At 57.4% G+C, this 27,244-nt stretch overlaps 1 protein-coding gene across 1 annotated transcript; it reads left to right on the forward strand.

Moving 5' to 3' along the window:
• Positions 1-27,244, forward strand: FAM222A (family with sequence similarity 222 member A). Its single transcript, XM_053959523.1, has 3 exons — positions 1-64; positions 15,554-15,672; positions 25,970-27,244. Exons 2-3 carry the CDS (start codon positions 15,591-15,593, stop codon positions 27,172-27,174), a joined length of 1,287 nt encoding a protein of 428 aa, XP_053815498.1. The 5' UTR covers positions 1-64; positions 15,554-15,590; the 3' UTR covers positions 27,175-27,244.

Raw genomic sequence — 27,244 nt, forward strand, 5'->3', positions numbered from 1 at the left:
GGGGGGGCGGCCCGGCGCGCCCCGCAACGCAGAGCCCGCAGCCGGCCCGGATCCAGCTCTGACGGTAACGGGGGTCCGGGCACCGGGGAGGTCGGGGGGGGTTACCGGGCGGGGGCGCGGGGACCGGGGGGCTCCGCCGGCTCCCGGAGCGCAGCGCAGGCGGTGCCGCCGCAGCGCGGTGCGCGGTGGTGCCCGCGGAGCTGTCGCCGCCGGGGCCCGGCTCGCCCGTCGCTACCGGAGAGGAACGGGAACAACTTTTGGTTTTTTGGTTTTTTTTTTCTTTTTTTCCATCCGATTTTTGATTTTTTAAATGGCTTTTTGGGTCGCCTGACTCATAAGTGGAAATAAAATATCCACGGGTGCCTCCAGGAGGAAAGCTGAGACACTTCCAGCGGGAGCCGACCGAGAGCTGCCACCTTTGCTGCGACCCTTTTCTGCCCCTTTTCGCCTGGGAAAAAAAAAAAAAAAATGTTTTTCTCCTCCGTCCCGGGCAGGAAAGCGCCCGATCCCACCGCGACACCGGAGCGGGTGGTGGCAAAGCAGGACCCCGCCATGGACCCCGCGCCTGGTGTGGATCCCGCCGGTCACAAAGGAGAGGGAAGAAGGACCCACCCAGCGATGGTTTATTTAACACCCGTCTCCCTGGCTGCCTCCGCCGGGTCAGGAGGCTCTGCCGGGGAAAATCCCCTCTGGAAAAAGCTCCGCTGCGGAGGCAGCATCCCTGTGGTGTCTTCTGGACCATCGGCGCTGGGAATACGATTCACCGGGGACGAGGCATCGTGGTGCCCGAGAGCTCCTGGGCAGCACGGCTGGGCATCCACCGGGGCGGCCGCCGGCTCCAGCCGGGGACGAGCGAGCTGTGCCGCCTCTCCGGCTCGGTCCCCGGCAGAAATGAGGTGTTGCCGATGCCAGCAGCTGAGCCCCCAGCGTCCCAGTCCAGCTCCGGGGAGAGCCGTCACATCGTGGAGATTTAATGGCTGGAGAGGCAGGGCCTGGACGCAGCGAGCCGGCGGCGGCACGGCACAGCTCGCTGCAGGGCACGGCTGCAGCCGGGGCTCGGCTCCGGCCCTGCGGGGCATTTCCGAGGAGAGGCAGTGGCAAAGTTTTCCAGCCGTGCTTGGTGTTTGCCAAGGGATGAATTCATTGGCATTGGGCAGTGGTGGTTTGCCCGGCTCTGGTTGTCGGGATCTCCGTAGGGAGATTTTTGATATTTATTTATTTATTTATTTATTTATTTATTTATTTATTTATTTATTTATATTTATATGTGCTTCCTCCTGCTCGGGATGCTCTGGCTGCAGGCAGCTTGTCCGGCTGGGTGAGGAGCTTTCATGGAGGGCAGAGTGGCCATGGGGCTCTGCAGGCATGGTGACAGAGCCACGTGGCCCCTCTCTCAACAAGCAGCGTCCAGCGTCGTTCTCGGGATAATTTAGTGGGATTTGGCAGTTTCACCCCTCCTCATGCCCCTGTGGTGGGGTTTGACTGCCCGGTGTGCCGGGCACATGTCGCTGGTCAGTGGCCTCACACGTGGCCGTCGCTCTGGTGGGACCCTGGCCGGCAAAGCTCTCACACCCAGGCTGTGGTGCTGGGGGGTGAGGTGGGAGATGTGTCTGGCAGAGGGCACCTGGCATTCTGCGGGGGATTTTTCTTATGAAGGATCCATAAAACTTTGAGGAGTGGATTGGGGAGCCGCGGTGTGAGCCGGTTGCGGTCGGGTCTGGCGGCCTCGAAGCCGTGGTGGAAGGAGAGGGAAGCTTTTGCCGCGGTGCCTTCTGCTTACCTTGTGTGTAGAGCAGGGGAAGGGAAAGCCATTCCCTGGGAGCAGGGCTTGTTTTCCCGGCTTCAGGAACAGCTTTCCTGCTCGTTTGAGGGTCGGTACCAGTAGGGCACGTTCTTGATGCCGGAGCAGCGCCGGCTGTGAGCTGGGCCCGGCTTCAGCCAAGCGTGTCGTTAAAAATTGCAATATCTCGGTGCGAATATTTACCCTCAGGCTGGAGCAGGGAAGCCCATGGAAGGACGACATGAGTGGCTGCTGCCAGGCTGCTGAGGCCACGTCACCTTAGTTTTTTAGCCCCTCTGGTTGTTTTAAGCCTGAAATTCGTCCATTCCTGAGCGGGCTGCAGAAGAGCCCCTTCCCTCCTGGGGCTGGTTTTTAATTGCATGCTGCTGCCCTGCCCGGGGAAGGGCTCTGGCTCTGGGACCGAGGGTCTCCCGGTCCCACGACCCCACGGGGGTGGTGCCCCCGAGCCGGGTGCCCCGTGCCCGCCGCCGTCCCGGAGCTGTCCCCGCGCTCCCCGCCGTGCGTGCGGCGTTAGCGCCGGGCGTTTGCATCCCTGCCAGGCGGCGGAGTTAATTTTTGCCTGGAGCGGGTTTCCTGCGTGGCCTCAACTTGTGAGGGAAAAATCTGCGGTGGAGCCGGGCAGCCCCGCTCCCTCTCCGGCGTGATCCTGCGGCACGGGGAGCGGTGGGCTCGGGAATGTGTGCCGGGAGCCAGCCCAGCCCAGCCCAGCCCCCTCCGGCTGTCGGGGTACCACGGGCAGGGATGCGGGGTCCTGAGCATGGAGGGTGATGGCAGAAGCCTCCTGTCCCCACGGCTCCGTGTGGGGACAGCAGGATGTGTGTCCCTGGGTAAGGTCCTTTGCTGGTGGTGTCTCATCCTGGGATGGAGGCAGTGTGTGTGTGACCCCCCCCCCCCAGGCTGGCGATGCTGCAGCTGGCGGGGTGGGCCGGGGGCTGCACCTGCCGGGACCCCTCTCCCGGCCCCCGCCGGCATCTGTGCCGCCGCATGTCCGTCTGCAGCAGGCGCATGCATGCAAAAATAAGACATTTCTTCTTTCTCTTCTGCCTGCGCATTCCTCAAAAAGCTAATATTCATGAAAGGTAATTCAATCAAACCACGATGCCTATCAGCTAATGCAGCAAAGCTGGCGCAGGGGTGAGAATGGGAGCCAGGAACACAAAAGCCCTGTTTTATTACCTCCTGCTTGCCTGAGAATTGCTTTTCTCCCTCGAGTGAGCCGGCTAAAGCTGGCTTTATTATGTTAACCTATTTGCGTGTCAAGAGCTATTGTGCCTCTCTTTATCTGTGTTTGTATTTGCTCGATGCAGGGAATAAAAGGACGAGGCGAAAATGGATGGCTGGTCAGTGCTCCGCACTCTGGGGGCACTGATTGGTTGCTAAGTGATTTGCATCCCCGGTAATCGCTTTTATCTCGGAAGGATGTCGTGTATAATTATAAGCCTACTGACATCTTTTGAAATCTGCCTAATGGGTGTTTTTAATTTACATGGGAAGCAGGGGCTATTTGTGTTGCTCTGATTACAGGTTGGGCGAGTATATGGGTTAAAATACAGATCTTTCCGTAGATGCAGGGCACCGGCAGGGATGAGGCTGGGATTTTTGGCAAGTCCCTGCTCGCCCAGGGATGGATGGAAGAGCACAAGTCGCCGCGTGTGAGTTTGGGGTTTAATCCCTCAGCCCAGTGCACAGACTGTTGTGGTGCTGCTCCGTGGGCTGGTCCTGCAACCAACCCGTGAAATACAACACGAGGTGGGCTCCTGGCTGCTGCCAGAGCCAGCTGGATCCCCAGGACCCCCCTCTGCAGCCTGGGATGAGGCATAGGGGGGCTGTGCCACCAAGTCCCCACTCCTGCCATCTGTGCCAGCGTGGGGCTGATGGGGGTGGCACATGGAGCTGGCTGTGCCAGTGAGGGGACAGCCTGAGGTCCTTGTTCAGCCCCCCATGCAGGGAGTAGCTGTGGAAATGCTGTCTGGGGGTACCTGTGGAACCACAGAAGCTTCAGCTGGGTTCACGTGGGATGAGTTCACACAGCCATGGCAAATAAAGCTCCCGAGCACCTGTGCCAGCCCTGGGCACCTGCATCCAGCAGGATCCCAGCAGGGTGGCTCGCTGGAGCTGCTGAGGCATGAGTCCAGTGTAAGCTCCCCCTATTAGGGCCATTGGCAGGGCCATGGGTGTCTGTCTGGGCTGTGGGTGCTCTGAGATTGTCCCTTGTGTGTTTGGGTGCAGAGGAGCCATGTGTGGGAAACATCCTGGCAGGAATGCCAGGCTAGCCGTGCCAGTGGCACGCTTGATTTCGTGTTTCTATCTGTGCTATTGGAAAAGCACAGCTCTGAGGTGCAGGCAGTGGTGGGATTTGGGGTCCCCCTATGGCTCTGGGCTCTGGAACTGGGTCACCTCAAACACGCAGAGGTCCTGAACTGATGTTGGTGCTTGTGACAGGCGCAGGGGCTGGGCTGCCTGAGAGTGTGGGGCAGGACTCAGGGCAGGTCACCCATGGGGACAGCCCCAGCCTGCTGCCTCCTTCCTCCTCCTCCTCCTCCAGGAAAGGCCAGGACTGAGCCGCAGGCACGTTGCAGCTCCCTCAGGCCGCGCACAAGGTGACCCCATCAATTTGCAGGGCTGAGGTGGCTCCGTAGCACACGGTGCCGCCGTTCTGAGCAGGATGGGGTGCAGGGAACGTTGATAGAGGAGAGCGAGTGCTGGACCCCACACCTTGGAGCCTGGGGTGCTGGGTCCCCCTGCACAGGCAGCCCCATCCCATCTCATCCCATCCCATCCCAGCCTGTCCCGCTGGCGAGCGAGTGGCGCGGGCGCCGCTATTTATGGCTGGCTGTAAACAAACTCCCAATGAAAGAAAGTTAATGACCTGAGACTGACAGGAGCCTGCTGGGAGTTTTTATAGCCCCTGGGACTCCTTTTGCTAAAGCGAGAATACATCAGCGTTTTAACCCAAAACGGCGAGAGCTGCGCCTCGCGGAGCGCTGCGGGGGTGAGGGGACGGCCTCAGCCTGGGGAGGTGTTTTGGAGGGGCTGGTGCTGGGTGAGGAGGGGGGCTTTGGTCAGGGGACCTTGGCTCTGTCTCTCTGCGTGGGACTGGGATGTGCAGTCCCTTTTTGAGGAGACACGTCCCTGCATCGGGGGCTCTCCAAGGCTTTGCCATCTGCCTCTTGTAGGTCATCTCTCTGCGCTCCAGGCAAGAGCGGGGGCTGGCTTAGTGTGGCTGGTAACCACACACTAATAAAGCCTTAATACCCTGCAGCGGGGAGATTTCACTGTCAGAGATAAATATTCATATTGCTTTCCAATTCAGCCTTGGCTGCACGACAAGGGCGCCGTGGGGGGAGACGGGAAGGCTGCGGTGTGGGGCGCTCCGAGCCCCGCTGGCTGCCCTGCCTGCTCCTGCCTGCCTGGTGTGTTTAATACCGTGCCCTGGCTAATTGTGGGGTGTGAATATCATGGCCAGGACTCTCAGGGGACAGGATGGTGAGCGTGGCACAGGGTGCCCCTCTCCCCGTGCTCCCCGCCTCCTCCTTCGCCGCCGCCTCGCACACGCAGCCTCCATCTGCACGCGACGCTTGATTTACCGAGAAGAGCTGGCAGTTAAACCTGACAAATTGAAGGCAGTTTTAAGTGGTTCAGGTTAATTAATAGTCAGGGAAGTATCCATTTTTTTAAGGGATGCTCTTGGCTCTCAGGGAGAACTGGAGTTTGACTTTGCCTTTGGAAAGTAACACCATCTGCACGGGTGGGTGCCCATGGGCAGGGGGATGGAGCCGGGCAGGGGGTGGGAGCAGAGCAGGGGGATGGAGCCAGGTAGGATGCTGAGCTTGGTGTCACTGCTCCAGTTCCTGTCCCACAGCCTCACATTGCTGCTGGTATTTCTGACCCCAAGTTGCTGGTGCTGAGGGAGTCGCTGGGACAAGGAGGGACAGGGCTGTCCTGTGTGGTCCACTGCTCATCTCAGTGTCTTTTGTGGCTCTGGTTGTCCTCTCTCCTGCGGTCTGTGCCATGGCTGCAGTGCCAGAGGGTGCAGCTGTGCCAGTAACCAGAGAGATTCATCCATAGCCATGTGCAGTGGCACAGCTGGGTGGCTGCAGTGTCCCTGCTCCTGTGGGGGACCCGAGGGTGAGCAGCAGCTTTAACAGTTTCATGGGGGTTCATCCTGGGCTGGGACTGGGAGCTGATATGGATGAACTGGAGCAGCAGTTCCCCTTGGTTTCTGCACATGTGACCCCCGTCTTCACATCTGCCCACATCTGCCAAGCCTGGCAATGCTGAGCGGGGGACAGATTTTAGAAACATCCCACTGAAAGAAGGTTAAGGTCTTGTATAAGGAGGAGAGATTGCCAGGCTTTGAGTGTTTGCATCACAGGAAGGCTCCGAGCTGTGTGTGAGAAAGTCTCCATGGCACAGGGGCCTGAGCAGTGTCTGTGATTGCCACAGTGCCACAGGATGCCACAGGGGTGGGCAGCTCTGGGACCTGGCTCAGGGCTGTGTCCCAGAGCAGCCCAAACCCTTCATCAGGCCATGTCCTCTGTCTTCCCAGCGCAGAGCAGGATGCAGGTGGAAGTGGTGGGTTTCCAGCAGCCCTAATTCTTGGGAATATGAGAGATTAAGGTTAGTGACCATTTTTTAACTCAATAAAGGGGAAGACAAGCTGGAGTCTGCAGTCCAGAGATATAATTAGTTCGCAGCAGTGGTGCTTTCTTGATTTAGCTTCAGAGAGCAGAACAAGACAAGGATGTTATACCCAATTAGCAATAACATACAGCCCGAGCCTCGCTAGGTGAGATAACAAGCCATTTTTATAGCTCTTCTTTACGGACTTTTTTTTTTTTTTGGAAATAGAGGGGGAAAGAAGAAAGGGACCAAGTCTCGATTTCTTTTCATCAGGGAACAATAATGAGTGAGCTCAGAAAGCCCAAAGCTGAGTGATCTGTTGGCCAGGGCAGATGATAAAACAAATCAAACAGCTCGGAGCTGGGCTGAGGCCATCTCTCCATCCAGCTGGGGGAGGCTGAGCAGGTGACAGCCGTGTCCCGGCAAGGACGCGGCCAAGGGCCACCCACGCACCGTGGATGTGCTGCTGCGAGGCTTTGTGGCACATGGCCTGGCCGAGCTGCCCGCAGGGACGTGCTGCAGGTGGGGTGGCCATCGGTGCTGCTGGCTGTGCTCCGGGTGTGTCCCACGGAGGGTGACCCCGAGCCGTGTCCCCTGCACAGCCCCGGTCAGATGGCAGCCGCCTGCCGTCTGCCAGCGCCGCGGTCCCTTTGTATTGCAGATCGATGGCCATCGATTTTTCCTCCCGTGTAAACCTGGCCGGGTCGGGTTTTTGTGCACGTCTGGCTCTGTCTCTGCCGTGGTTGGAGCAGCCCGTGCTTGTCCCCGATCCCACCCAGCTCCCGCTCGCCTCTGCAGCAGTGAAACTCAAGGGCATCCGGAAAAATAGCCTTGTAAAGAGTCGGGGAAACTCGGGTTTCATTAATCAGCTGTTAATGACGGGCTCTGCTGTTTGGTGGGGGTATTTGCAGTCTCTCTCCTCGCTCCCCAGGGCAGCAGCCCCAGCCCCTCCTGTGGTACCTGCTGAGGATGGGGCTGTGGCAGCTGGTTTGGGGCACCTGTGGGAGCAGGGTGGCCCAGTGCTTCCCTCAGCCTGGGGACACTCCTGCTGCACAGGGGGCTCAGTGTGGGTGACATTCTCCCTCCTGATGTTGCCCACCCTGCAACCACCCCTCCGATGGGGCAGAGCCTGGGGATGGATGGAGCAGGAGGTTGCTGTCCCCGCCATGTCCTTTCTGTCCCCTCCATGTCCCCCTTCCTGTCCCCTTGTCAGAGTTGTACAACCTGACAGGCAGTGGTGTGGACCATTGAGCTCATCCCACCCCACCCCAGCCCACCCGTGGGAGCTGGGCTGGGACATCCCTGCTTATCCCCACCTGGAGCCGCTCTCCGGGTTATTAACACCCCGCGATGATCATCAGCTCTCGTCGTAATCATTAAGACTATTAGAAAGAAATGTTGGCTCGCAGCTCGTGTCAGACTTTCCGTTCTGCTTTGCAAACGCGCACAATTAATGCCAATCAGGCGGGGGAGGCAGCCAGCTCCGATCCCGGCTGCTCCCAATCCCGGCTGTCAGCTCTCCCCATCCCGCCTGGTACATTTTCATACAATTCCTATAAACATCTGAGGGAAACTCCGTGTTCTTCGGCAGCGCTGAGTATTGTTCTCTGTTCCTTTTAATTACTCGGCATTCAGCGGCTCATCCGGCCTCCTGATCGGTGGGGAAAGTAGGGATTTGTAAAACAAATAGAGAAATCTGGAGAGATGCCTTATTTTCCCATTCAGTGGCTGCGTTAGGTTGTCTACGGCTCAATAAGAAAAACCTGTTTAATTTTTCTTTGTCTTTTTCTTCCTCCCCCTCCCGAGTTGCTTTCTTCCCACGAGGACACAGCCGGGTCCCTCTCCCCAGGGAACCCCAAAAGCAGGGTGAGCTTGGGAGAAGGGGGGAAAGAGCCGGAATTACTTGGCCGGATGGTGGTATAATCCTTGTTACAAAAGTACACATCAATTATAAGAATTCCTACAGTAATCTTGGAAATCTATCTTTTCTGCTGAACCAGCTCATTAAAGAGCACCATTCATTTCCATCTCTCCGGGTGAGAAGGGTTTAAATCTCCAGAGCTTTGTGTTACCAAATAGACTGAGGGTGATGGACTCACGTTAAATATTAAAAGGAAGAAGTTGATTTTTTTTTTCCCCCCTTTTTTCCCCTCAGACCGGCAGCGCAGATGAAGTGGAACGTAAGGAGGGGAGGGTGAGGGGTCCTTGCTGTGAGAAGCTTCCCCAGCTGTTGGTGGGCAACACAGGGCTGTGCTCAATGAGTGCTTTTGAGGACCCCCCCACTCCTCTCTTGGCCTGGGGACCCCTCCAGCGCTGGGGAAGGAGGGAGGGAGCGAGGGAGGTTTCCCCAGGCCACCCTGGCAAGCCCCTGAGCCTGCGCCGGAGCCGGCCGTGGCACAGGCAGGGCTTTTGTGTGCCGGCGGGGCAGTGGGCGGCTGCGGGGTGAGGGACGGGCACAGAGCCCCTTTGTGTGCAGCTGCGAGCGGAGCAGGATGTGGGATAAGGGCCCAGCCGTGGGGATGGGGAGCTGGTAGCCAGGGATGAGGAGAGGGTAGCCACAGATGGGGAGCAGGACCGGGGATGGAGAGCAGCGGCCAGCCGGGGTCGAGGGCGGCGCGGGGCGATGTGTGCACTGCGCTGAGGCTCTGTGCAAACATGTTAATTTGTTTTCTTTCTTGCCTCGCCTTTCAGGGTAATTGGTTGCATTTGAAGCCTTTGTGAAAGCCTTTGATTATAGTAATTTCAGCAGCGCGATCTACCCTGGATTCCTTCGTCAGATTCTTTCACAGCTCCGGCACTTGGGGCTGTAATTACGGAGTGGAGCGCACCCGGCTGCCGAGTGTGGGGCAGCTGGACAGGGCACCATGGCCATGGGAGCACAGGGACTGTCACTGCAGGGGACAATCAAACCCCTGGCATGAGGCAGGAGCGAGCCAGGATGGTGCAGGAGCTGTGATGGGGAGCTTTGCTCTCTGCACTGCTGAGTTTGTTGGTCTCAGCTGGAGATGTGGATGCTGTGAGTGCCCATGGTGTGGTTGCCCGTGCTGGAGTTGGCTCCTGGCTTGTTGGGGTCCAGAGTGCTTTTAGTTGCTGCTGCATGGAGCCACTTGGCTTTTCTGCCGGTTGATCCCAGGTCTATGCTAGAGCTGGGACTAAAGCCCGTGAGTGTCCCGAGCATCCGTGAGGGCCAGCTCCCCCCACCTCCTGTTGCCAATCCGCGTGCAGGAGGAAGGCACGGCACGACTGTGTCGGATCAGCGGGGTTTTGCTTTGAGGAGCTGGTGCCACATCCGAGGGGCCACGTCTGTACATGTCTGGCAGGACCTGGCAGATCCTGCCCGCCCGCTGTGCGCTGGCCCTGCCGGGACCTCGGTGCACGCAGCCAGGGCTGAGCCCTGCCAAAAACACCGACGGCACCCAAGCGGGGCCCTGACCTTTGCTAACAGGGCCGCTCCCCTCTTGCTCCTGGCATTTTGTTCCCAATCCCACGTAATGACCTTCTCGGCAGCGCCGTGCCAGCGTCTGCCACTTCCAATTACCCACGGCTGCTCGGCGCCCGCCGCAGCATGTGGGGTTCCTTCCTCCCCGGCAGGATGGCAGCAGGGCAGGGGGATGCTGCGCTGTGATCCCCCACCCCCTCCTGGCCTGGGGAGCCTCAGGAGCCCCCCCCAACAGCACCCAGGGCTCTGGGTCCCGCCCCGGGGTGCTGGAGGCGCTTGGCTTTCCAGAATCATTATTAACCTGTTCGAGAGCTGTTCCCGCTCGCAGCGAAAATAGATCTTTAATCTCTGCCCAAAATAGCTCATTTGATGAGAGGCCTCCTTAAAGCTGACACATAAATTTAACCAGGCCGCCCGAGTCCTGCACAGGGACGTCTGCAAATGCTCAACAGCACTTGAATTGTTGGGTTTTTTTTAAATTGCATTGTTGCGGACACATCTGATACCCTATTTCTTTCTTAGGGTCTTCGGAAGTGCTCAGGAGGTCATTTGCTGTGCCCTGTCCCAGTTCCTTTCACTCTGCTTGTGAGCAAAAGGTTATTTTGGGGTATTTTTTATGTTGACTTTCTTGAACAGTCCAAGGGGTTTCTCCTTGGAGCTGCCACAAGAGCAGAAAGCTCATCTCTGGGTGGGATGGGAGAGACATGAGATGCTGCTGCAGGATGCCAGCAGTGAGGGTCCTGGTCCAGTGCCACTCTGTCCCTGGAACTGTGCCACAGCTGGTGGGCTCTGTGCCATCCTGGTGTCACAGCAGCCCAAAAAAGTGGGAAATGAGGATGCTCAGGGTGTCACAGCTCTGCCCCAGGCTCTGGTCCGGGGCTCGCCCCAGCACCTTCCCAGCATTTCCACAGAGCATGGGCTGGGAGAAGCCACTTGGCTGCTCTGGGTCTCTCCCCCAGCCCCCCACAGTCCCCACATCCCAGTGAGACCCTGAGCAGCAAAATAATCACTTCCAGCATCATTATCCATCGCAAACCCCAGCTTCCAATTTTAATCAGAGGAGCTGGTGTTGCTTTAAGATCTGCGGGTTTTAAAGATCACAAGAGGGGTTAGAGAAAATTACCCTTGACTCTTACATGCTAATGTAATCTCTAACCAGATCTGCAGCACTGCAGCTAAAATTGCTTTTTAGATTAACATTTAATTATTAACAGGGCCCCCTGAAAGGCCCGGGGCTGGAGCACGCGGAGGGGAGTGGATTAACCGGGCGGGATGAGGGAAGGTCGGGCGAGGGAAGGTCGTGGGGTGACTGGCGGCACCTTCGGTGACAAACTTTGGGTTTTATTTTACCTGATGCTTCCCGTGGTTCACAATGGGGTGACCTTCCTATGCTCACCCCTTGTGGGGCTGAGCTGTGGCCTCGCCCCTAAATCCAGGTGGGAGATGGGTACGGCAGTGCCAGGTAGCAGCACCAGCCAAAATCCCGCTCGTGCTGCAATGGGGTGGGCATCCACTGTGTGCAGAGGGGAATCCTTCCTCCTCTGACACATCCTCACCCTCACCATCGGATGGGAAATCAGTGTCCGTGGGACCAGTGGTGGTGGCAGTGGCAGGGGGTGGTGACAGGGAGCTCCAATCTCCCCGGGGCTCTGAGGAAGGGGAGCTCCCTGCTGGTGTGGTTGGATTCTCCTCCATCCGTGAAGGGATGAGGGACAGGGGTGTTCCCAGTTGTACTTTGGGTGTACTCTGCACACCAGGGGCCAGTGAGGGTTTTTGCTTTGCTTCTCTGGTTGCTGCCAGCCTTGGCCTCGTCCCACGCTGTCCGTGTGTTTGTCTGGCAGTGTCAGCAGCCTCCTGTGCCTCTCCTAGCCAGAGTCACCCCTCACCTCCTGTCCTTGTGCCAAACCCAGTGCTGGCTTTTGATAGCCAGGGGGGACATGGCCTTGGTATGACTCAAACAGCTTTGCAGCATCCCCGGTCCTGCCCCCCTTTCCTCTCCTAACCCCAAAAGCTCCCTTTTGATGGGATTGCACCCTGATAACACCCGGGGAAGGATCTGGATGTGTTCCACCACAGCCTGGACGGTGACCAAGACCTTGTCCCTCACCATCCCTGCCCTGCCACAGCTCAGCAGCCACACAGACCCACTTCAAGCTGAGACTTTAAAAGTTCCTTTTTTCTTTTCTCCCCCCTCCCATCACATTTTCTTTTCTCTAAATCCTCGCCTGCAAAAGCCTCTATCGACAGCTGCGCTGGCCTTATCTCGCGGGAGGGACCTTCGCAGGGCTCTCGGAGGAGATAAGCCCGACTTATCAGCTGCTGATGTCAGAGGAGGTGCCAAACCCTCCCATCACTGGGGCTTTAGACATGGAGGGTGGTGTTTTTTATTAAAGTCACAAAGACCTTGGGCTTATAAATAGTGTGATGTCGAGATGGATTAGCTGGGTCTGGGGCGGGATGGAGTGGTGGGAGAGGGGAAGGATGGAGTTGTGGCTCCCCCATCCCTGGAAATGTTCAAGGCCAGGTTCCACAGGGCTTGGAGCAACCTGGTTTAGTGGAAGACATCCCTGTGTGTGGCAGGGAGTGAGACAGAATGGGCTTTAATGTCCCTTCCAACCCAAAACATTTTGTGATTCTATGATGCCAGAGTTGGGGGGTGTGGGCTTGGGGCTCCTGGGGGATCTTGCTCCAGATGTCCCCAAGGACCTCGCTGTTGGTGGGACTCGCCCTGTGCCCCAGTGCTGGATGATGGTGGGTCCACGTGCACAGCCTGGGCAGAGGCTGTGCGAACGCGGGGCGTTCCAGCAAAACTGCTGAGTGTTGCCTTCCCTGCCACGAAAGAGCCAGAGCAGCTTGAACTAAATCGGATCCTGCTGATTGGAATTAGTTCAAATGCAGATGGAGCTAACTAAGCCGGCGCTAAGCGTTGGACAGCCCAGCGCACCCAATTCCTATCAGCTGATTCAGGGGCTTTTTGGAGCGGCATTAGCGAAATGCCACCGTGGCACAGATGCCCATTGTGCCAGGCGCCCACCCGCTCGCCCACGGGCCTTCTGGGGCTTGGGGCTCCCGGCGGGGTGCCGGGATGGACAGATGGACGCTGTTCTGGGGTTGTGGCACCAGAGCCTTCCCGGTTCCAAGCATGCCTGTGAAGGTGGGGTGAGGCGCAGCGTAGCTGTCGGAAAAATCATCTGGGCTGCGAGACGCCGGGAGATGGGGGCAGCAGCAGGGTCTGAATTAATCAGTGGCTTTATTCGGTTTGGCGTGCGGCTCCTGCGCCTCTCCCGCCTGCTGCCGGTGATGATCCGAGCCCAGGGTCGGGATGGCTCCAGGAGGGAGCTGGGCTGTGTGTGTCAGAGAGCAGGGCTGGGGACAACCTGTGCCACTGTGGGGGTGTCCCCAGGGACCTGCTGGACCCTCAGTTCCTGTGACAGGCTGCGTCCGCACCCTCCCTGTGCCAGCACATGGGTTTGGTGACACCCTGGGTGCTTTCTCCTCGCTCTCAGCCCCGCGTGCCCCAGGGACCAGCGGGGACCTGATGGGGATCCGGCAGTGGCATGAGCCGCCCACGCCGCCTGTGTCCGCCAGGGACACGGGTCAGTGTCCCCGTGAGGAGCTGCCTCGGCGCAGGGAGCGGGTGACGTCCGCCGCTAATCGGCCAGATGGTGACACCCGGCGGGACGCCAGCCCTGAGGTCACCGTGGAGCTCAAGCTCAGGTACGGCAGGAGCCGCTGCCATCATCCGTCTCCTGCACGGCCGTGGGTGCTTTGATCCAGGGCCATCCTTCAGGGACAGGGATGGGGATGAAGTTGGGGTGGCAGCTCCCATCATGGAAAATCCGGGCACTGGGCACATTCCAGGGGAGCCGAGGCGCCGGGAGCGGGGCTGCGTAATGAACCCCGAGTCCCGGTGGGGAGAGGAGAACTCCTGGCAGTCAAGTGTGTTCAGGCTCTGAATAAGAAGCACTTCATTCTCTTTTCAAATTGTATAATTTCTGCCTGATTGTAATGGCATATTTTAAAATTACCAGAAATCGAAGCCAGAAAATGGATACGGCTGCTTTTACTGCGAGCTGCGTTAACAAAGGATATGTAATGCATGAAATAAAAACACCTCCCTGCCCCCCTCCTTTTTTTTTTTAAGACAGTAATAGGAGAAAATTGGTTTTGAAACTGAATAAAAGTCCCTTTCAGAGGAAATAATTTCTTTCAGGGTACCTTTGCTGAAAGTAAAATAGTGAATAATGAAAGGTGGTTACATGATTGTCTTTCATTTAGAGAGCGCGAGGACAGATGGAATCTGGGAGAAATGCACGATTGGAATAATTGCATGGTAACAAGGCGCTTGTTGTGAAATTAGTATCTTAAGAAAGTAGTGAAAAAGGCTTTTACTCATGAATACTTCATTATTAGGAGAAAACAGCACAATTTGGGTTCTCCAGACACCTGCTCAGTATTAGATGACTTCCTCCCCTCCTCCTCCTCCTCCTCCTCCTCCTCCTCCTCCTCCTCCTTCTCCTCTTCCTCACACCTTTTGCCGACAAATCTCTCCTTGTCCCTGGTTTGCTGGGGGAGTCAGGGTGAGACCCTGAGCCTGGTGAGCCCAGCTGAGGCATGGACACCCTGCGTGGATCCCATCCTGGGGATTATCCCAGAGCCTGGCACCCTCTGCCTGGTGGAGGGCACAGAGCAGGAGCGAGCAGCACAGGTCCCGTTGTGTGTGCCCATGGTGGATACGAAGGTGTTTTGAAGGGTGACATTTAAACCAGCAGAGCTTGGAGAGCCCCAGGCACAGCTCAGGGAGCATCAATCCATGCTTTGTTTCCTGGTGCTGATGGTCACGGGCTGTGCCAGAGGCCACCACGTGCCTGAGGCCACCGCATCGCTCCCCTGCACGCCCGTGCCAACACTGGGACGTGTGGGAAACATCCTGGATGGCTGCAGGTGGTCACGATTCCCCCACAACGGAGAAGATGGAGTGATATCACCCAGCAGTGACACCCATCCATGATGTCCAGTTGTGACCCCCAGCCATCCATAAACATTCAGCCAGAGAGCAACAGCGCAGGAGCTGAAATGCTGGCTGATGGGCACCACGCCTGCTTTTCTGCTGCTCCTGCCCATGTCTCCCTGCCCTCTCCGAGTGGGAATATCACTCCCTGCGCCAGCTGGAGCAGTGGGAGGGTGTCAGCAGCAACTGGTTATAACTCAGGGCCCTGGCAGCGGCTGGGGAAGGATGTACAATGAGCAGCACCGTGGTGACAACGACTTTGGCCTGACCCCTCCAGCTTTTGTCGAGCAGATTTTGATGCCAGCTGGGAGCTGGCGACAGATCCCAGGACCCCGAGTGGGATGTTAACACTGTCTTTCCCCAGCCTTGGCCGGGGTCACTCCGTGCCGGGAGGCACCGGCTGGCACGCCAGCGGAGCGGTCTGGCACTGCCGCGACGCCGCGGCTCCGCCACGTTCCCGGTGGGAAGGGCGGAAAGCTCTGCAGGAAGCGCAAATCACCTGCTGAGACCTTCATATTTATTTTATATACATCCCTATTCGCTCCAGGCTTTCAGAGTCAGTTGTTTATCTCCAGAGGAGCGAAGGCACTGAGTGCTGGGGAGCTCCTGCCGGGTGGGCGCGGGGGTGGTGGCAGCAGGTGGCAGGTCCCTGCCTCACCGTGTGTCTCCTCTCTCACAGGTCACGGGGCGGCAACGCCCGCAGGGAAGCCCGGACCATGCTGGCCTGCCTGCAGAGGACCCAGAACCCCCCAGCCCAGCACCTCCCCTGCCCCAGCAAGGCGCTGGAGCCACGCAAGTGTAAGTGCCCGGGGGCGGGCGCCCGCTTTGATGCTGTTTCCCTTATTGAAAAAGACATTTATTTAACCGATAATTAAAAAGAGCAGGAGAAGCGGGGAGGAGAGGGGGAGGAAGGAGCCAAGATAAGCAAATTAAATTGGGTTCTGTGGTTGATAAGTCCAACTTCAGCAAATGTTGCAGAGCTGCCTGGGAAGCGTGGCGGCAGCAGAGGATGGTGCAGTCGGCCCCCCAAACCTCCCTGGCCCTTCCCCCCCTAATTACTTTCCCCATTTGTGCTGCAGCTCGCCTTCCCCAGGAGCTGGCCTTTCAGATAAGCTGTAAACTAGTTACATTAAAATGGGATCCAAAAGGTCACTCCAGCAAAGCACCTGTCTCTCCCAGCCTTTGTCTCTCAATCCAAACCGTGATTAAATGTATATTTAATGAGCCTGCTTTAGGCAGGCGTGTTTGACCTCCCCGGCTGGGAAAGACGCATTAAGATTCTCAAGTGATGAATGTGTGTTTTAAAGAGGGGAGTGGATATTTTTCTGCTGGTCTCAGTTGGATTTTTAAACATTGCCGGCTGAAGACAAATCAGCTGCTAAAGCTCTGCTTGTTAGGCTGTGACAGCCCCCGGGTGTTTGTTTAATGAGCTGGATTTTCCCGTAGACATTTTTTTTCCCCTCTACCTGGGCACCCTGAGCAGCCAGGTGAGCTGGGCATGGGGTTTGGGCAAGCTGAGTGTGGATTTTGGACGATGCTCAGCCTCCCTGGGGACCCCCAGCATTGCTTCAGCATTGCACTGCCAGCCAGGAGGGTTATTTATCCCTGGAAGTTCTTTTATCCCTGAAACTTATCCCTGGAAGTGTTCATGGCCATGTTGGACAGGGCTTGGAGGAGAAGGTGTGCGTGCCCATGGCGGGGGGGGGGAAGTGGGTGATCTTCAAGGTCACTTCCAACACAAACCGTTTGGGATTCCATGATTTTTTGTGTGAAGCTCCCCAATGACCAGCACAGAGAATAGAACACCCAGACCAGAGGTGGGGTTTTGGGCACCCAGGTGTCACAGTGCCTGGAGCATGCAGTGCCTCCCAGGTCTCCTCCTTACTGGTGTCTGGAAGGAAAAAGGATGCTGCTCTTGTAAAATTATTTGTAATCCGTCACGCCTGAGCATCGCGGCGGCACAGGGCTGGCGAGGGGTGTCCAGCTCCTGGAGCACCTCGTTGCCATGGAATAATGAACTCAGCCATGCCCACATGGTCTGAGACCCACGGGCAGGATGAGCCTGACAGGGTTTTCTGGAGACTGGAGGTGTTCAGTCAGCATCGAGAATCTCTGTGTGAGCTCGCTGTGATCCTGAGGTCAGGATACACCTGCTGGTCCCCACAGCATTCCCTGGATGCAGCTCAGAGCTAAGCACCATCTCAGCTCATGGAACAAAGCCCAGAGGCACCTTCCTGCTGGGGGGCCTGGTGGTTTCTACATTTCCATCCTGCCACAGGTAGTGAAATAAGGAGGTTGGGGAAGCAGGAGCCTTTATGTGGTGTCTCATATGGTGCCATGGGTGTGAGAGATGCAGATAAAGCTGTATCCTGCTGGATGCAGCTGCCTGTGTCCTGGGAGGGTCCCAGCCCCAGGGTCCCAGTGGTCCTGGAGTTGTGCCAGTGGGATGAGGGCAGAATTTGACCCCACCCCTGACCCTGGCAGTGTGGGGTACCCAGGAGACAGAGTTTTTGACTGGTCTCACCCCATCCCTCAGGCAGGATCGTACTCACCTGAGATCTCCAAGAGACTTGTGTCCCCTGGGATGGGTGGCAGCAGCCAAGCTCCTGCCCAGACCCCCACGCCGCGCTCGCCACCGGCTACCACCAGCCAGGTCACCTTAATCAAAGTTTAGCTGCCCGTGTGTTTCCGCTCATTATGGGCAAATCCGGCACGTCTCGCTCCTCTCTGCCTCCTGCCAGCGCAAATTAAATTGCAGGTGACATCCAGGGCCACGCATCTGGCTTGAAGTACAATTTTCCCTTCCTTATTTATGGCACCTGTGGGAAGCACAGTGGAGGGGCTGGGAGCCGGCACGGGGCCAAGCTCCCGCCGCCGCCGGAGCGCCCGCACGGGGAATCGGCACGGAGAGCGCGCTCTTCAAACCAGGCGCAATTTAGAAGTGCCTCTGATTACTTAATTTGCTCCTGAGTATCTCAGTAATTATCTTTATGGGTCTTATTTCTGTCCTCTGGCATTGTTTCTGTCGATATTAAATGAGTCTGGCTCTCGGCACATTGGCCGTCTGGCCCGGCACCACTGTGAAATCCTATTATCCTGCCTGCGCCGCTGATTAATTTTGGTATTAATTTCACGTAAAAGGTGAGCTGACTCATTTTCCTGCCCGTGCAGGGAGCTGCTGGTGCCTTCACCCCCCAGGTCTGCCCCTGGCCTTTCCTGCTGATTGTTGTCCTCCCATCTCTGTGCTCCCCACATCGGTGTGGCTGCATCCCAGCGGGCCCAGAGCATCCCACAAAATCCATCCTGATAGAGCTGCAAGTGACTTTGCTGCTGTTGCCAGCAGTATTCCCAAGGCTGTTCCATAGGAACCAGCCTGGCATGCCTTGAGGAGGATGCAGGAAGGTGCCAGAGCCCTTCCAGCCCTGGCTGTGCCTCCCTCCTCCAGCAGAGGAGCAGGAGCCTGCAGAGCAGCAGCATTCTCAGGAAAATATCACGTCCAATTAACTCCAGCAGCCTGGTCCGTTTTGATTTTATCCGGGGTGCATTACAGGAATCCTGAGCTTTATTTAAATTATAAATCAAATAATGCCCCTCTCAGCTTGGCCAAACTCTTTGCTGCTCCCACTCTCAGCAGTCACGGAGCAGTGGATGATATTTAATTAAATATTGCGTTCATGTGCCCTCCTCCAGCCAGCCTGGGGCTGGGAGTGTGGCAGGGAGCAGGAGGTTTGTCCCCCTAAAGGGGCTGGGAGCCATGGGGAGTTCACAGAGGTGAACCTCGTGAGCATCCTCCATGGCCTACAAGAAAGATGGAGAGGAGTTATTTACAAGACCGTGGAATGGCAGGATGAGTGGGAATGGCCTCACACTGCTAGAGGGAAGGGATACAGGGATTTGGGGAAAAAATTCTTCCTTGTGAGGGAGGCGAGGCCCTGACACAGATTGCCCAGAGAGCTGTGGCTGCCCCATCCCTGGAAGTGTCCCAGGCCAGGCTGGACAGGGCTTGGAACAACCTGAGATAGTGGAAAGTGTCCCTGCCCATGGCAGGGGGTGTCACTGGATGGGCTTTAAGGTCCCTGCAGCCCAAACCAGCCTGAGGATTCTTTCACCATTCACATCCTCCATGCCAGGGGTCCCATGGGAGCTGTCACCTCAGCCCCACGGGGACAGTGTGATAAATGACCCTTTGGGGCTGGCACAAACCCTCCCGGGGCCCATCTGGGTATTTAAACACTAACGAGGGGATGGCCCTAATGAGAGGTGATGGCCAGGGCTCCCTGCCAAGGACTCAGCTCCAAGGTCACCCACAGCTCTCCCTGCACCTGTGGGGACTCTCATCAGTGATAAACCCGTTAATTGCACACGGGATGAGGTCCTATTTAATGGCCTCTCTTTACCCAATTCTGCTTGTTCCAAGGGCATTTTCATTAGAGTGGCTGCAGCGAGGCTTTGCTTTTGTACACACCCATAAAATATCATTTTAATTTCATGAGGGGTTACACACGAGTGAAGTAAGATTAATTCTTTCATTTTCAGTTTCTGGAAGGGATCGGTTAATGATGGTTCTGTGTATTTATATACGTGCCATACAAAGGAGTTCAATTAACTGCTGGGCCAAAATGTGCTGTTGACTTGCACTTTCCCTGCCAGGAATCGCTGCAAAAACACTTTTCCATCGGTCATGTGTGGGCATGGAGGGTGAGGTGGGGCTTCTCAGTGCCCATCTCCTGCCAGGTCAGCGCCCTGGATTTGGGGTAGGCTTGGCTGGTAAAGGTGCATCGCACTAAGAGGTTTGGTTTGTGTCCAAACTTCCCAGGATTGTGATGGTCCATTGGCCACAGAGCAGATTCCTGGGCACTGGCAGACCCCAGGATGGGGCACCCTGCTTTGGAGGTGCCCACCCTGCTCCCCTTGGCAGGTACAGAACCCGTGTCTTAAATTAATTCAAATATTAATTGGCTGTGGATGAGTGAGCAGAGGGGCTGGGGGCAGCTGGGATGAGCTGCAGGGCCAACGGAGGTGGTGGGGTCCCCTCCTGGTCCCAGGATCCCTCAGAGGCTGCGTGCTGAAATGGCATCAGGATGGCATCAGGGCTTCTGAAAGGTGGCACTGGGACAGCACTGGGATGGCATCAGGGTGGTGCTTGTGTTGGAGTGGCCTCAGGGCTGTGCTCGGGCAGTGTTGGGTGACATGTAGGTGACATTAGGCCAGTATTGTGGCAGCATCATGGTGGTGCTGAGGTGGCACTTGAGGGTGGCATTAGGGCAGCGTTAGGGTGGCACCGGGGTAGCATCAGGGTGCCAATGGGGTGACACCGGGCTGAGAGTGGGACAGCATCGGGACGGCTTTGGGGTGGCACCAGGGCATTCTCGCACGGTGGCACGGTGGCTGTGGTGGCACAGAGCACGGTGCCTGTGCCGGGCTAATACCTCGTGGAGGAGACAAATGGGAAGTGACACGTGTGTGTGTAGACGGGTATTTGCGGTGACGCTTTGACTGCAGATAATAAAGTGCTCGCCCCGAGGTGATCCAATTCAGCAGCCGCCTCGGCAGAGCCGCGCGCGACGAGGGGGAGAAGAAAGGGGAGGAAGAAAGGCCCGTCTGAAATGACATGTCAGCCTAAAAAGGGAACGTGTTAACGGATGAATATCTGGGGACGGCGAGCCTGGCGCTTCCCTTTGTGCTTTGTCATGAATTTTGTTGTCTTTGCAGATTCCGGCGCTGCCGCGTGGGGTTTGCCACCTACGGTTATTCAGATGGATTTCTCCCGCTATTATTGCTGTAGTTGGTTTAATTTAAGCCCCCGGAACCGGGGCGGGTTTGTCTCGGCTCCTGGCACCGGGGACGCTCCACGCCGGGGCCGGGGGGTCCCGCAGTGGGGGCTCTGCCGGGGGGACGCAGCGGTTTTGGGGACAGCGCAGGGTGCTGGTCAGGGGTGGTGCTGTCCCTTCAGTGATGGGGAGGGCGGGCAGGGACCCCCACGGCATCAGCGGCGGCGCGGTGGCCTCTGCGCCACCCATCCTGGGGACACTGTCACCATAGAAACCGCCGCTCACGCGGGGTGGGAGGGCCGGGGGATGTGGCAGCCGCCCAACGCGCCCGGAGCGGGGGGCACGGTGCCTGCGGTCCCCCCAAAAACCACGTGGCTGCTCTCCCCGTGCACCCCCCATGCCCGCCCTTTGGTCACCCTGGTCTGGGCAGGGCAGCATCCCCCAGTCACCCCCCAGCTCCTTCAGATTCCCTGGAATCTGCCCTGCCCTTGGCTGGCTCCGTGTGCCAGCTGTGCCAGGCTCTGCCCTCCAGGGCAGCCAGATCCTGCCAGGCAGCTTTGCTACTTGGGGCACAGACCCAAAACTTGAAGGACTGTCTTGATTTGTTAAATGTAGCAGCTTTTGTTTGTTTTCTTCAAAGTGTTTTCCAAATATTGAGGTTTCTTCCAAGTGTTTTGCAAATATTTAGGGTTTAGCTTTTAAAAAATCTGTTCCCAGTGTGGCAGGCAGAGAAAAAGGGGATTTTTGTTGCTTTTTGAAGCTTTGAAGGCATTGGGATAGCCTTGCTGCAAGGGGAACAGGGATCCAGGTCCCAAAGCTGGGAACAAGCTCTCTGCTCTCACAGAATTTAATTCATTTGGAGGCTGCAGCACTATTATTTTTTAATAAGAGCCATTGCCACGGCTCCTCAGGTCCCCAGTGTGCTCCTGCCTCTGCCCGGCATCGCTCCCCTTCCCACCCCTCCTGCCCCTGTGCCAATTAAAAATCCTGCCTAATTGCTGCCCTTCTGCCCTGCCGGCTCAGAGAGGCCGGGCAGGAACAAACCAGGAGCTCAGGGCTGGAAATGCCAGTGCTATTCTGGAAGAGGGGCAGGGCAGGACAGGGATGGAGGGTGAGGATGAGCAGGGAGGGTGAGGTTGGGTAGGATGCTCAGGGCTCCAGGAAAATACCCCTTCCCAGGGGGAATGTGGCAATGGGACCACGTGAAGACAGAGCTGGGCCAGACACTTTCTTTGAGCTGCCTTTTTGGGGTCGAGCCCTCCATTGCAGCTTTTTTCCTGTCTGAAAAAGGGGTGAAAAGCCTTTTCCTTTGGGACCACAGGGAAGGCGAGGCCCATCCGCTGCTCAGGGAAGCTTCCAGCCACACGTCGCCTTCGGCAGCTTTATAAAGATTCCCTGCCGAGATTACTTCTTTCATTTATTGCAAAATATTGTAGCGCCTTGGATGTGTAAAAATAAGGATTGTCCCATCTTATCTCGGAAGGAATGGGGGGGAGGGAGGGAGCAGCACGTGTCTCTTGTGCTGCTGTTAACCAGTGAGGTGCCGTGTCCTGCCACGTTCCCACTCGGCTTCTCCCTGAGGAGTCCTTGCTCAGGGTTGTGGTGCTGCTGGTGCTGATGCCCGAATTGTTCCTTCTGTGCACCCAAACATCCTGCTCCCCATCCCCTTCCAGAGCTGGGCAGCTGCCTGGCAGTGCAGTTTCATGGAGTGGAAATTAAAGGCACAAATTGCTGGTGCCTGTGCTCATCCTCCTCCAGGGAAGAGGGAACCCAGGCAGGGATGTTGTTCCAGCATCAGCCTGGGGGTCACACAGGCACCTGGGCTGTGGGAGCAGAGTGGAGCTTCCTTCTGTGTGCTGAGTGTCCATCCTGCCCTTCCTGGTCCAGAGCATCCTTCCCAGTACCAAGCATCCTTCCTAGTAGTGAGGATCCACTCTGTCCTTCCTGGATCCAAACATTCCTCCTGATCCTGAACATCCTTCCCAGAACTGAGCATCCTACCTGGTCCTGAGCATCATTCCTCTCCTTCCTGCTCCTGGGCATCCTTCCTGGTGCCATTTTGATCCCACAACTGCTTTAGCCAAGCAGACCCTGCTTAGCTTCCCTTCCTTCCTTTCTTCCCATCTTCCTTTATTTTCCTAGACCTTGCTGGGCTGTGGCTGCAGCTGGGCATGGTGTGGGGGTCCCTGGGGACACCAGGGATCACTGGAATGCAGGGGATGCAAGGAATACTGTGAATGTGGGGGATTTGGGAGACGTAGGGAATGCTGGATGTGTGGGGGATGCTGGGGGTGTGGGTGATGTGAGTGATGCCAGCAGCAGGTGGGCACATTTGAGGAGGTTTTGGGAGGGGCTTCTCCCACCTCTCCTACCCTTCATGCAGTCATCCCTGGTCCCTTTTGGACATTTTGCCTCATCCTGCTTCTCTGGGCACAGCAGGGCCAGAGCTCCCTGCTCCATAAACTAGAGATTTATCCCGGACCGCGGCCCCAGCGGGGTCTGGGATTTACGTCTGGGACTGGGTTTGGTGGCCAATTTGCTAAAGTAAAAAGTTGTTTAGCTGGAGGCGTAATCTCATAAGCCCGTGCTGCCATTAGCTGGGGTCTCCGCGCTTCCTGGCTTTCCAATAATGCTCCAAGCAGAAGCTCAGAGTAATATAAAAAGCCATCGGATTATTACTGCGGGCGATGCATTTTCCATTTACAGTAATAAAATACTGAAGAAACAAAACAATTTAAAATTCCAATAAAATTCAAACCAAATCTTTGGCTGCTGAGCAGATTCAATTATTTAGCTGTTATTGAGTGCAGGCTGGAAAAATAGAGCAGGTCAGGGAGGGAGGGGGAGCTGGAGAGGGGGGTGCCGGACGCATCCCATGGGAATGCCAGTGAGGGAGGGAGCTGGGAGGCAGGGAAACATCTGGGAGGAGGGGCCGGTCGCTGGCAGGGGCTGGGCTGGGTTTAGGGATGGCAAGAGGTGGTGATGGCTGTGCCGGCAGCCAGGGATCCACCGGGGATGCTCCAAGTTCAGGAGGAGATGGACACGGAGGACAAACAGCGAGCGGCCGTGTCGGGGCCGGCTGCGCCCGCCGGTGCCGCGGTGGCTCGGGCGAGTTTGCATCTTGCAGCAATTACAGCCCTCTGGAAAAGCAGTAATTACTGCGGAGAGCGGCAGCGCCGCAGCCGCCGGCGTGCCGGCAGCCGCCGGGAGAGCGGCTCTCTGTAATTTTCCCGGCGGGGGTGCGGTGCGTCACCCTGAGATGTGACAACACACCGAGTTGGTGGCTTGTCACATCCAACGCAGCTGGAGCAAAGAGGCGACAAAGGCTGCTCCGGGCACGCGCCGGGGCTGGCGGGTGGCGATGCCCTCGGCCAGGCTCCGATCACCGGGCTTGTCCCGTGGCACAGGGCCAGCCCTAAAGGGTCACCTGTAGCCCCAGTGCTTGGGGACAGGGTTTTGGTGATCCCCGTCAGGGAACCGCGGTGCTCGCAGGTGACACCACCTCCTTCCCTCCCTCCTGCAGCAGCCCCTTGGTTTTTTTTTATTTTTTCCTCGGAAAGGAGCATTTCCACAGAATGGGCTCATTAGGGATTCTGTGAGTGTCACCAGCTAATTAGTGTCATGTTAATTGAGTATTCACGATGCTGCCACCTCCAAGGACAGTGGTGCTGGCATGAAGGGGAATGCAGATGTGCGTGCTGTGCCGTTCTGTTCCGCGCCATGCCATTCCATGCTGTGCCATTCCATGCCGTGCCTCTGGGCAGAGGGGTCCCGTTGTCAGCCCCCTGCACCCACTGACTTGGGGGGTGCCCATGCCCAGCAGAGCCCACCACGCCCCACTCAGTGTGCCCTCACTGCCCTGCTGGCTCTGCAGGAGCTTCCCAGAGGCCGGAGGCTCAGTGTCTGGGATGTCCTGGTGCCACACGTCCTCACGTGTCCTGCCGCAGGGAGCTGCTGGTGCTGTTCCTCCTGTGTTCCGACAGCTCCTCTAAATCCTCCTCAAAGGCGCTGGTTTTAATTGGCTTAATACACTCGTTAATAACAATGTCTATTTAAGACACCTGTAAAAAGCCCATAACATCAGCTTAATGGCAGCAATGGCTGGCGCAGGCGCTGCGTCCTGCCTGGGCTGTTACTGCCCTGATGGAGAGCATGGGGAGCAGCCACAGCCTCGCTGCTGTGTCCCCCCTCTGCTGCAGGGAGCAGGGGTGATGTGGAGAGTCACAGATTCCAGTGCATCCCTCCCGCTGAATCCTGGTTTTAACCAGTGCCTGGTTCATCCGGGCGTGTCACAGCCACGGAAATGTCACTCAGAGTGGGATTGGGACAGGCAATCTCCTCATAGGGAATGTGGACTGTACCCAGAGGTGCAGCTCTTCTGTGGTGGCTTTGCCACCAAGGACGTGGTGGCATCAGGGAGCAGAGTGCTCCAGGTACTACTGGGGGGCTGAACTGCCTGGGAAGGCTGGGCCTCCCCAAACCCCCCAGTTTTTCCATCTCTCCCTTGCAAAACCTTCCTCTGGGCAGGCACCAGGTCTGGCATTCCCAGTGTGCCATAGACATCTCTTGGCAGGGCTGGGAATTCTGGGAACCAGCTGGGAACCAACCATCATTCCCATGTGCCAACGTGTACGTGCATGTGCCTGCGTGCGTGTGTGTGTGTGAGTGTGTGTGGAGATTTTAAACACCTAATTTATTCCATCTATTAGATAGATTTTGTAGATTTAATCGTTTTCACAGTTGGTGGCTCATTGGATACTCAAGATAAACTCCAAATGAAAGTATAATGGGAACGACAAATGAGTTTTCACACCAGAATGGCAGAAACTTGCTCAGGAAAGAGTTTGAAAGGAACAAAACTATATACATATATAATTTTTTTTTCTGCAGTGGCTTTTGCTGACTCCAGTAGGTTACCACAGTTAATTTCACCAGTTTTGTTCATCTGTAAAATTGCATAAAAGTGACATTTTTGTGCTCATTATAGGAACTGCTGATTTATGGCTGGTAAATGCAATGCTTTTCCATTTTTGGTGAGGTTCTCGTAGCAGCGCAAAGCACCCATGAAATTGCTTGTATAATGTAGTTTAAATCCAATCTCAGAGAAAGATTCCCCCGTTGGGTAAAGTGACATTTCCATTCTCCACACCGAGTTTATTTTAGGCCACTTACAAGTGACTCCCGTCAGCGGGAGGGGACAGCTCGATGCCGTGACCTGGTTTCTGCCGGGAGCGGGTGGGATCCGGCCGGGGGAGGACGGTGCTGGGGTGCTGGGTCCCCTCATCCTGGTGGCACTGGATTCACCCCAAGCTTTGCTCCCGCAGGCGAGACGGCCCCCATGCATTCCCCGCGCTACCCCAGCCCCGCCGAGCTGGACGCCTACGCACAGAAGGTGGCCAACAGCCCGCTGACCATCAAGATCTTCCCCACCAACATCAGGGTCCCCCAGCACAAGCACCTTAACCGGACGGTGAACGGCTACGACACCACGGGGCAGCGGTACAGCCCCTACCCCCTGCACGCCGGCGGCTACCAGGGGCTGCTGGCCATTGTCAAAGCCTCCGGCAAAAGCGTGGTGAAGAACTCGGAGGGGAAGCGGACTAAGCTCTCGCCCGCCCAGGTGGGCGTCGCTCCCTACCCCGCCTCAAGCACTTTAGCTCAAGGTCCCTCCTGCGCCGGGCAGCTGAGCTACCACGGCGGCCAGAAGCAGCTGGAGGGTCCCGTGCCCCCCAACGTGACGGTGGCGGCCTCGGTGCTGCCGCTGGCGGGCAGGAGCTTGGCCCTGCCGCCCTCCAACCTGCCCTCCATCCAGAGCATCATCTACCAGATCAATCAGCAGTGCCAGGCGCAGGGTGCCCAGCCCGGCTGCCCGGCCGTCGTGGCCGCCCACCCCAGCCCGGCCAAGCACGGCGCCTTCGGCCCCGGCTACGGCGGCACCGTCCTGCCCGAGTGCCGCAAGGGCGCCGAGCTGGCGCTGGGCTCCAACCCGGCCGCCGCCCTGGGACCCAAGGCGGGCGTTTACCCCGAGGGCATGGACTACCTGGTGTGGCAGCAGAAGCAGCAGCAGCAGCACCTGCGAATGTACAGCGGGGGCAGCGGGGGGGCTCTCAGCAAATCCCCCGAGACGTGCGCGGGCGCCTCGCGGCCCTACGGCCTGGGGGGCGGCGCCGCCGACAGGGTGAGCTCGTCCCCCTTGAACTGCATGCACGGCAACTTCGCGGTGGGGCAGTACTTCGCTCCCCCCTGGAACAGCATCCTGGTGACCCCCAACAGCGACTGTTACAACCCGCCGGAGCTGGGGGCCGGGCCCCGCGAGCTGGGGGTGCCCCCGGCCGAGGGGCTGCCCAGCAAGACCCTCTGCAATACCTCCATCCTCAGCAGCAGCCTCCAGTCCCTGGAGTATCTCATCAACGACATCCACCCGCCCTGCATCAAGGAGCAGATGCTGGGCAAGGGCTACGAGACCGTGTCTGTGCCAAGGCTCTTGGACCACCAGCACGCCCACATCCGCCTGCCTGTCTACAGATAAGGGACCGATGCTGCTCTTCCCAAACCCAGGGCGAGGACTTTGGCGCGAGCTGTGGGTACCGGACCGCGGC

The sequence above is a fragment of the Vidua chalybeata genome, chromosome 18 (assembly GCF_026979565.1).
Source record: "Vidua chalybeata isolate OUT-0048 chromosome 18, bVidCha1 merged haplotype, whole genome shotgun sequence".
NCBI lineage: Eukaryota > Metazoa > Chordata > Aves > Passeriformes > Viduidae > Vidua > Vidua chalybeata.

What these genes read in the sequence shown, in the direction of transcription:
- FAM222A (XM_053959523.1), top strand. Translation starts at nt 15,591, where the DNA reads ATGCTGGCCTGCCTGCAGAGGACCCAGAACCCCCCAGCCCAGCACCTC. An exon ending in GGCGCTGGAGCCACGCAAGT is followed by an intron (nt 15,673 to 25,969) that starts GTAAGTGCCCGG and finishes TTGCTCCCGCAG; the next exon opens with GCGAGACGGCCCCCATGCAT.